Source organism: Danio rerio, chromosome 8 (assembly GCF_049306965.1).
Source record: "Danio rerio strain Tuebingen ecotype United States chromosome 8, GRCz12tu, whole genome shotgun sequence".
Classification (NCBI taxonomy): domain Eukaryota; kingdom Metazoa; phylum Chordata; class Actinopteri; order Cypriniformes; family Danionidae; genus Danio; species Danio rerio.
Window position 1 is genome coordinate 57,476,542 of NC_133183.1, and position 11,375 is coordinate 57,487,916.

General features: G+C 39.2%; 1 protein-coding gene across 9 annotated transcripts in view; it reads left to right on the top strand.

Moving 5' to 3' along the window:
• Positions 1–11,375, top strand: part of si:ch211-243p7.3 — a 38,298-nt gene that overhangs the window by 16,845 nt on the left and 10,078 nt on the right. For 5 of the 9 annotated variants that reach the window (XM_009304269.5, XM_073911203.1, XM_068223223.2 and 2 more), the window contains 3 exons: positions 621–710; positions 2,635–3,101; positions 5,805–8,283. In XM_009304269.5, the coding sequence (XP_009302544.1) occupies positions 621–710; positions 2,635–3,101; positions 5,805–6,908 (1,661 nt within the window). In that variant the 3' untranslated portion in view covers positions 6,909–8,283. Of the gene's footprint in view, positions 1–620; positions 711–2,634; positions 3,102–3,859; positions 3,917–5,804; positions 8,284–9,195; positions 9,226–9,314; positions 9,495–11,375 lie in introns of those variants that run through there. The other 4 variants (XM_073911204.1, XM_073911205.1, XR_012384760.1 and 1 more) reach the window with 3 other exon arrangements.

Genomic DNA, 11,375 nt, shown 5'->3' on the forward strand with positions numbered 1-11,375 from the left:
AGCCGGTTTTTGGGTTTGGCGGGAGCACTTTAAGCTTAGCTTAGCATAAATCACTGAATCGGATTAGACCATTAGCATCCCACTCAAATTCGAAAGATTTGTGATCCTTTTCCTATTCTTGATTCTTCTGTGGTTGCATCATGTACTAACGCCGATGTAAAATGCAAAGTTGGTATTTTTTTTAGACCGATATGACCTGTCCTGCATAGTTTAGCTCCAACTTCCTCCAACACACCTGCCTGGAGATCTAGTATACATAGAAAGAGCTTGATTAGCGGGTTCAGGCGTTTAATTTGAGTTGGAGCTAAAATATGCTGGACACTGGCCCTCCAGGACCGAGTTTGGACACCCCTGGGCCAAGACTTATACTCATGCTGGCGTAATAATCAAAACTCCTCTTTTTATTAAGCGAGATGCTAATGGTCTTATCCGATTCAATGATCAATGCTTAGCTAAGAAAAAGTGCTCCCACCAGACCCAGGGTTATCCAGCCAGAGCATCTCTTGAATGCGTTTAGTTTTTTAAACAGTTTATTGCATTTAGTTGGAGATTAATGAGCGGAAATTTCTAGATTTGTACTTGTATGAATTGATGGTATACTCTTGTCATTTTCACACCAGGGTCTCGCTCTACACGCGCTCTCAATGTTGTTGTCTGGTCACCCAAAGAGAGTCCAAGACCACTACTTGTTACTGTAAAGGACTCTTCAAGTAAGTTTGTAAACTTGCTAGTTATTAGAGCCTTTTACTGTATAACCACTGGACTAGGCTTCCATCACTGGGAAACACCTATACACTCTTATTCACACACATACACTACTAACAATTTAGCCTACTCAATGCCACATGTTTTTGGACTTATGGGAGAAACCGGAGCACTCGGAGGAAACCCATGCGAACACGGGTTGAACATGCAAACTCCACACAGAAATGCCAATTGACCCAGCCGGGGCTCGAACCAGCGATCTTCTTGCTGTGAGGCGATTGTGCTACACACTGCGCCACCGTGCTGCCTATCACAGTATATTATATTAAGATATAATACTTAAGCTGCAAAAAGATTACTTTTAAAATATTTAATAGCTAAAAAATGCTTTAAACATGCACATGTACACAATAACCCATACACACTCGAATTCACACACACTTACACACTACGGCCAATTTAGCTTACCCAATTCACCTGTACCGCATGTCTTTGGACTGTGGGGGAAACCGGAGCGCCCTGAGAAAACCCACGCGAAGCAGGGAGAACATGCAAACTCCACACAGAAATGCCATCTGACTCAGCCGGTACTTGAAACAATAACCTTCTTGCTGTGAGGTGAAAGGGCTAACCACTGACCCACTGTGCCATACTATTAGAGTTATAAGTGAATAAATAAAAATACAACAAAATTTTAATAGTTATTAGCTTCATTTAATCAAACAATTACAACTTTAAATTTTAAAGTGTTATTATTAGGCATTAACTAATTAACATCACCTAAGATTAAGAAATGCTTTTTTAATTGTCATTATATCTGCTTTAGACAAATTGTTTGATAAATTAAGGCCTCTAAACGGTCATAGAGTTTTCAATGTCGTAACCCTGATTAACGTGAAAAATAAGTATTGTTAAATTTAAAGCCTTTAAAGTATTTACCAATTTGGTGCAGTTATGAAAAACCACTTATACAACAATCTGAATATTTTTAACAGACAATCAAAAAGTGTAATATAAAGTGACCTCAATATAGGGCTGGACGATTAAACGGAAAGAAACCAAAATTCGTAACCTATAACCAGCACAATTTCCCATGTCAGTTTTATTTTACCTGTTAATTGAAAAGTTATTGTATAACGATGGTTTGTTGTGTAGACTATCGAAAAATAAAATAGTTTAAAGGGCCCCCTGTTTATTTTTCCCCGAGTTTCTGTTTAACGGAGAAAAGTTTTTTCAACGCATTTCTTAACATAATGGATTTAATAACTCATTTCTAATAACTGATTTATTTTATCTTTGCCATGATGACAGTAAATAATATTTGACTAGATGTTTTTCAAGACATTTCTATACAGCTTAAAGAGACATTTAAAGGCTGAACTAGGTTAATTAGGTTAGCTAGGCAGCTTAGGGTAATTAGGCAAGTTATTGTATAACGATGGTTTGTTCTGTAGACTATCGAAAATAAAATATAGCTTAAAGGAGCTAATAACTTTGACCTTAAAATGGTGTTTAAAAAAATAAAAAACTACTTTTATTTAAGTCAAAATAAAACAAACAAGACTTTCTCCAGAAGAAAAAATATTATCAGACACACTGAGAAATATTTACTGGGAAACATTTTAAAAAAAAGAAGAAGAAAAAATTCAAAGGGGGGCTAATAGTTCTGACTTCAATTGTATGTATGTGTGTGTGTGTAAATATATATATATATATATATATATATATATATATATATATATATATATATATATATATATATATATATATATATATATATATATATATATACACACACACACACACACACACACACACAAACACACACACACACACACCCCAATATCATAACCTAAAACCACAATCTGTACTGTTGCATCTCTATGTCTGACCATGATATGATTTTAATGCTCTTTCTGTCATTTGAAGGCCCCCACTGTGCCGCACATCCATTTCATGTGCACCTCATCAGCAGAATCGCTCGCTGGAACTCAGAACAGAGTCCTCACACAGTGTTTGGTGTCAAACACCAAACGCACAGATCCTACTCTGGGCCTCTGATTGAACGTCTCAACACCCGATGCCAGCAGTTGTTTGGAGAAAATGTGGAGGAGAATATCCATGTCCCCGCTGCTGTGACGTCAAACGAGCGGCTCGGTTTGGATTATCTATTCAGCCAAAGCACGGGTGAATCTGGAGGCTTCACCCTCACTGACCTATCAAAGTACGCACCCAGTCCAGAGGAGGAGGTGATTGAGCCAGGCCAGGCTGACCCAGAGGAGGATGACGAGGCATACCAGAGTGACCCAGAGGCAGATCAGGATGTGGTCACCGTTGCTCCAGCACACTTAACTCTAACCACCAATGAAACTACCACTGCTCATCCTCCGGCTTTTGTGAGTCTTTATTTTTTGCTTATCCAAATGCATCACTAGTACTTAGTTACTCTTAATTTTTTGTGATTTAAAACCAGTTAAACTCCGTGGACCCGGTACGGGGTCTTTGACGTCATCGACTTTCACTTTCAGATTTAAAGAGCTAGCATTGCACCAGACCCCCTTAAGTGGATTCGTTTGAAAGTGTAGAATCTATATTTTATGCACATATGCATCACTTTTTTATTCTACTGTCCAAAAGTTATTTACACTTAAATACACAGTATTTTGGAGACCCAAGGTAGGTAATTTACAATGGTTAATTTTTATATTTTTCATATGACACATGTACAAGTTATAGCTCAAATGAAAGCTCTTGCCGGTGCTCATACAGTTCTAGCGTTCTTTTTACTGAATTATATTCACATATCAAACAGTTGTCGAATGAATTGTGGTGTTTCCATGGCGCAGAAGTGAAAACAATACATTTATGATCAGTAAGCAGCCCCAGATAGCACAGACAGCTGTCATCTCTTACCTTATGCTGTGTGCTTCAGGGCCATTCTCCTCTGTTTTTGAGGTGATGTGCATAAGTAATCCTTTTATATGTCTGATGTGGTCCAAACACAGTGAATTATGTTTGATCAAACAAAAGAATAGTGAAATATGTAAATAATGATCGCTCCCTGTGGCTTGTACAGCACCTCTCATCAGTTGGAATACAATAACTTTTGCATAGATTATGGTGGAGACATTTTTCTTTTTTCTTATGATTACAGACGTGCAGGAACCACCAAAAATAATTACAGCACGCTAGACCACACAGAACCTAAAAGGTACACTTTCAAATTTGAGTTGATAAAAACAAATTCTAAAAGTGCCTTTTTTTAGGTGTTTATTATAACACAGACGACATATACAGATATTTTCTATACTTTCAATAATGTTTTATGTAAATTCAAAGGGTTTTCTTTAAAATGATACCAAATTTTTGGTATTTGGGAAGCTTTTAAATTTGGGTAGGCAAAATCCAGGCGGAAATCCCAAAATAACATCAAGAGTTTACGTGGTTAAATAAAATATAATTTAATTTCCTTAATGTGAGTGTAAGGGAAATAAGCAATCAGTGCATCAATAACCCAAGAAAACACCTGCTTAAACGCACAGTTCAATGTTTTTACCATCAGGCTCACCAAAAATTCGAATGCATTTAAATTAGATACATATGTCAATTTTCTTTAACAGTCCTACTCCACGTAGAGATAAGCCGAGCCATGGAAATCTTTGATGCAAGGATTCACCAATGAGAAAATTTTGACATGTTTTGTTTGCTACACACCTTCCATTAAAAAAGGAATGGTAACTCTTTATTTTGATGGTCCATTTGAGTATTTGTAGACTGTCTGCCTAATATCTGCTGATACTGCTCCTTCAACAGACATTTAACTCACTATAATAAACCTTGCATGTACATGTCAGCTTACAGTAACCCCAACCTGACACTCTACTTATAATCTAATGAGTATTAATTGGCATTAGGGGTGTCACGATTTCGATTTTTAATCGAAATCGATCGAGATTTATGCTCAATTTCGATCATCGAATCAAAAAAGAGAATCGTCGATGCTGCCACGCCCCCATGTCACATCAGCTTGGCTTTCCAAGCGGGAAGAAAACAGGCTTGTTGAAGTGCTTGTTAAACTGCAGAAGCAGGAGACCCGTCGACAGAACTTAAACCCTCTCCTCTTTCAATGAAGTCGCCGATGTGTAAGCATTTTGGATTTCCAGTGAGTTATGTTCACAACGTTCGTGTTGTCGACAAAAAAAAACACAGTTTTGCAAGCTCTGCTATGTACGTATTACGTATGGTTCGTCCGATAGACAACCCCGGCATCGTGATACTCCGCCCACCCCCGTTGCAAATCCGCTCGCGAAAAGTACACACTCAGGCCCTGTTTACACTGTCTTTGTTTTTAAATGGCATTTTAGAACGACAACGATTTGACATCCACAGTGGCGTGTAGCATTTCTGAGCAGCCCTCCTTCCTTTCTACCTCTGAAAATACACATCACGTGACCACACAGACACAGACGCACACAGCCATGCGCTCGAGACAGCAGGTCCAGGCAGTCAGAGGACTGCTTCAATCTTTCACTCACTTGTACTTTGTCATTTTAGCGAACACCTCAGATACTGTTGGCTGGTTCCTGTTGGTTGTGCGTCTTTTTTACCGACGCCATTATAACGACACAGATCACTGCCTATTCACGAGTCCCGCAGAAAAAATTATTGACAGGTGATAATTATGTGTGTAACTTGCCTTTGTTCATTTACTGTATGATTTGTTTATGGGTAAAACAAAGACCATCCAGGTCAGGTAGTTTAAACGGTAGGCTATGAATAATTAATTGGTCATTAATTAATTAGTTATGCATAATCGAATCGAATCGTGCCTTTAGAATCGAGCATTTGGAGGATCGTGACACCCTTAATTGGCATGTAGATGCAATGTAACTTAAATTCAACAAATGGACCAACGAAATAAAGTGTGACCAAAGGAATTATAGCCTTACAATGGTGCATGTTCCTGACTTGAGGAGGCGTTGCTCTGGACAGCAGTTTGCATGTAGGGAGGGTTAAAAAGCGCCCTATAAAGTTAACCTTTTTCCAGATCTCCTACAGCACCTTTAAACTCACCACATGATCATTGCACTTTTTAACAGGAGGATGCTTGCAGCTCCAACCCTCTTCCAGGATTCCAGCAGCTGGAGAGATTCTGTTCTCTGCTGGCTGACATTGGCCTCTCTGAGACCAAGCTGAGCCTGACGCCGTATCAGAGGAATGGGATAATTGATGCGTGGGATGCTGTGGAAGACCATGACAAGCAGCCGCATAAGTTTCTCCAGCAGTACAGGACCCGCTGGGGCAATACACTGTATTGCAGAAGAAAGAGAGACGATCCTGAAGCAGCCATCAATCCCAAACACTATCCGGACATTCACAACAGACTAATGTACACGCTGGTCAAACTTCTGTGGCTGGGTTTACCTCACAGTGACAGCAGAACAAGAGAACTTGAGAAAACATCCATCCTAGAAACCTATGACAGAATTAAGCACTTCATATTGGTGGAAGATCCGGTTCTGTGTAAAGTGGGTATTCCTCTACCTCAAATTACCTTGAAGACCATATGTGAAGTCATTCGCCATCAAGAGACGCTGATCAACGTGCACCCAACAAGAATGCCATCCTCCATGATATTAAAAACCGAACCGATCTCTCTAGAAGATTCACCTCCAGCACCATCTCAGCCATCAGGTCTTCCTCATGAATCCCCAAAGATGAAGAACCAGCACATTCCCATCAAAGAAGAGACTAAGGTCTTGAAGAAAAGATCAGACGCTGTAGTGCTAGCTCCATTCCACCCTGAATCTCACTTGCCCCATCAGACAAATGTGGCCTTGTCAACCATCCTCAGACCTCTGAATCCCAGAATCCTTTCTACCCACCCTTTTACACAAGTGACTCCAGCCTCTGACAGGACACATGTGACTAAATCATCCAGCCAGCCTGATTCCCATCCATCCTGGTCCCGAGCCACTATTTACAAAAGGAAACACAAAGACACGCTAACTCAAGTTGGAGCCAAGCAATCTCGTGTTCACAACTTGCCCATTTGCACACTTTGCCAGAAGCCTATGCAGGGGCATAAAAAATACAAAAAGAAGAATTTTTGTCCTGTCAAAATGATGTCTCCCTCTAAAGGATTGGACAACAGGGTGTTCAGCAGTTATGAACATTTTATGACCATCATAGAAATGATGTAGGGCTGGGCAATTGTTCGAAAAGAACAAGGGTTGGCGTGGATGGAGGTGACGTATCCCTAGCTGTAGCCACTGATTATTGAATTGTCACAACCAGGGTTTAATTTGTGCCGGAACACTCTGGATCCGGCACCTCTGAAATATGAATCAGGCACCTCATTTTACCGATCCCCCTCATCAACTCGACTCCCCAGCCCTCTCCACTTTCGCCTGCTACAACCCCCTTCTCTCAGCTTTTTGTGCGAGACACCTGTCCCTCCACCGGGTAACATGCCGGATCCGTTCCACCGATTTGTTCTGTGACCCCGCAATTTACAAATTAGGCCCTGGTCACAACCAACAGTGTATTCCCCTCCAAAAAAATGCTTTGTCAAGTCACTAAAGCCTGGTTTATACTTCTGCGTCGAGTGATCGGAGTAACCCACGGCGCATGCAATGCACGTAGCCGTGCATTCATACTATTGCATGCTGTTGCTGTTGCTCTGCAATACCACTTCCGAAACGCTAGGTGGCAGTAAGTTGTTTATGTTCCTCTATATCAAGTTTCTTCTCTGGTGTTTTGTATTTCTGAACGCTTCCTTAATGTACAAGTGGCTCAAACTCGCTCATTTTGGGGCAGGAACCGGCGGACGTGCAACAACTTTGACCATAAGTTAAACACAAAACAAAACTTTCCATCCGGTGCTCCTTCAAGGGACTCCACACTTGTAAACAATCGCTCCATCAGGCTCGCGCGGTTCTTGTTCCCGCCCACACTCGTCAACGATAATAAGCCGACTAATCACAGAGCTTGCGTTATGCATTGTTGCGACTGAAGTATGAGAGACCAGGAAAAACGGTAATGTTGGCAGGTATGGTCATCAGTTGTATTCTACTGGGTGACAATGTTCACTCAATGTTCTATAAATCATAGACTAATCTACAATGGTTTTATAAACAGAACACTATAGCCGGAAGTTTGGTGCAAGAAAACATGGTGAACTTTAGAATAAACTTTAAAATGTGTATGACCTCTTGAAACATGCCTGCACTGCCTTTTATTTGCATCCGTTGAGTTGAATGCTCTTTTACGACGTGAATGGACATGTTTGCTTAAGAAAACAAAGAGTAACTGGTGTGATTCTCAGCATTCTCCTACAAGGCTGTCAAGTGGTTACCAGTGTGCGAATTATGCAAGACAATGGGGGATCTGTAATGTTAGTGTTTACATCTGAATTATTCAGTAATCTTATTTCGGTTTTCAGTGTTGTGAATGATATTGAGTGTTTTTTGTAAAGTAAATAGGTTTTGTGCAAGGTGTTATTTCTTTGTTATATACACTACCTGACACCACTCTTGTTGTTGATCCCACCTGTAAGAGCAATAAATAATAACTTGACTTCTAGTTGATCATTTGGAAAAGTGGCAGAAGGTCCATTTTTCTGATGGATCATTTGTTGAACTGCATCTTAAATACTGTAGAAGACCTACTGGAACCAGCACGGAGCCAAGATTGCCTGAGAAATCAGTTAAGTTTATTGAAGGAAAAGTCATGGTTTGGGGTTACATTCAGTATTGGGGCGTGTGAAAGTTTTGCAGAGTGGATGGCAACATCAACAGCCTGAGGTATCAAGACATTTGTGCTGCCCATTACATTACAAACCACAGGAGAGGGCAAATTCTCCAGCAGGGTAGCGCTCATCATACTTCAGCCTTCACATCAAAGTTCAAGGTCAAGGTGCTCCAGGATTGGCCAGCCCAGTCACCAGACATAAACAATATTGAGCATGTCTGAGGTAAGGAGGAGGACGGAATAAAGATGGATTTTGATTAACTTAGAGTCCTGCAAGAACACTTTCTTTGCCATGTCAAATGACTTTATTAATAAGTGATTTGAGTCATTGCAGAGATGTATGGATGCAGTCCTCCATGTTCATTGGAGTCATACACAATATTTATTCTTTCTCCACTGCAGCATGACTTTATATTCTACACTGGACATTATTTCTGTTCAGTGACAAGACTTTTGTCTAAGCAAAGTCAGACCTTACTGACCTAATTAAAGAATTTAAAACCAAGGCATAATCATATATTATTTTATTAAAATAAGCGTAATATAGAGGCCTTCACCTTTCATATAAGCCACTTCTCATTCCAAATGATCAACCAGAAGTCCAATTATTTTTTGCTGTTCCTAAAACATAGGAAGGAACCATGTCAAGTAACATGGTTTATCGCATTAATGGCATGGTTTTAAACTTAAAAGTGCTTTATATTTTTTGTCTTTTCAAATTCTGATTTGTTCTTATAGGTCAAACAATGTTTCTTCAGTTCTTATAAAGTAAGTTCACCTAAAGAGAAATGATGTGCTGTAACAAATAATATATGACAACAATTTTATTTGCATTTATTTTTATACTTATACTAAAGGCAAGTGCCGCAGTAGGTAGTGATGTCCCCTCACAGCAAGAAGGTCGCTGGTTCGAGCCTCAGCTGGGTCAGTTGGAGTTTCTGTGTGGAGTTTGCATGTTCTCACCCTATTCGTGTGGGTTTCCTCCGGGTGCTCTGGTTTCCCCCACAGTCCAAAGACAGGCGGTACAGGTGAATTGGGTAAGCTAAACTCTCCTTAGTGTGTGTATGTGTGTGAATGAATGTGTATGGATGTTTCCCAGGTATGGGTTGCAGCTGGAAGGGCATCCGCTGCGTAAAACATTTGCTGGATAAGTTGGCGGTTCATTCCGCTGTGGCGACCCCAGATTAATAAAGGAAGTAAGTCAAAAAGAAACTGAATGAATGAACTTGTAGTAAAAATATATTTAACATTAAATTACTAAATTTCATTCATTAATTTTCCTTCAGCTTAGTTCCTTATTTATCAGGGGTCACCACAGCGGAATGAACTGCCAACTATTCCGGCATACGTTTTACATATAGCGAATGCCCTGCAACCAATGGTGTAATGCGACTAATTACAAATACTCAAATTATTAATTCAGTAGTTTTTCTTAGGAATAGTAATTTAATTAGTTATAAAAAAGTGCACTTTTACTTTCTCTTGAGTACATTTTTAGTGCAGTATCTGTGCTTTTACTCTCACTACTTTCCTGCAATCTGAAGCCACTACTTTATTTATTCGTGTCTATGGGAGAAGAAAAATCTGTCCTGTAATTCCTGTCCAATCAAATCACACATAGAAGGTAAATCGCATCATAATGAGCTACCTCGACACGGGTGGTTTATAATCGCAGCAAACTGTTTGGTAGCATTAAAAGTGTCCAAGAAGATGTTTAAAATCGTTACACACAATGACCCAGAGACTGTTTAGATGCATGTCACTGATGAGAAGATGACGGATGTTTACTGTATGATGACCGAAATGGCCTTAAACACCCACAAGACGTCAACATGACATTAGATTATCGTTGTACCCTAACATCGTGGGGACGTTGCATTTTTTTTTTAGAAATGAAAAGCAGGTTGACGTCAGAACTTAACGTCAGGCCAACTTCAATGTTCAACCTCCAACCTAAAATCAACCAAATATCAACGTCTATTGATGTTACAGCTGTGTTACCACTGTGACGTCTATCAGAGGTTGGATTTTGGTTGCCATTCCTGATAAATAAATGTCAGTATTTAATGTCAATATGACGTTGATTTAAGATGTTGAGTCAACGTTGGATTTTGGTCACTTTCTAACAACCTAAAGTCAATCAAATATCAACGTCATTTGGCGTCATTATTGGACATCAAAATAACGTTGTCCTTAGAAGCTGGCTAGACATTGAGTTTTGGTCACCTGACATCACAACCTAAATCTAACCTAAAATTAACGAGTTATGATGTTGTTTGGCTGGTGAGAAATAACTCGATGCACTACAGAATGTTACGTTTACACATTTTTTTACATCCACACAATACATTTACATGAATCAGCTTTTCACAGCATAATACTCACTACTGTTGAGTACTTTTGAAAGGGTTACTTTTTACACATACTTAGAGTAACATTTACATCAGTAAATACAAATACTTTTACTCGCACTACATTTTTAGTCAAGTAATGGTACTTTTACTTGAGTATGATTTTTCGGTAATGGTCTTTATGATTGGCTACAGAACAATTGTTGTCCAGTGACTTAATTACTTTGTGGATAACCTAATTTTGGATATCCTAATTAATGTAATATTTATAACTAAATGCTCAACTAATGTTTTCCAAACCAATGAGTAAAAAATGATGTACTGTCATCATGGCAAAGACCAAATAAATCAGTTATTAGAAATTTGTTATTAAAACTATTGTGTTCAAAAATCTGTAGAAAAAAAACTTTGTTAAACAGCACTAAAGAAATAATGGGGAAAAACATCTAATCTAAAAGGCTAATCATTTGCCTTCGACTGTATCTTGTCATTTTTTACTATGTTTTTACAGTAGAGGTAGTCACTGACCTGCGGTTTATGAATCATAGAGTTAACTAACAGCACTTG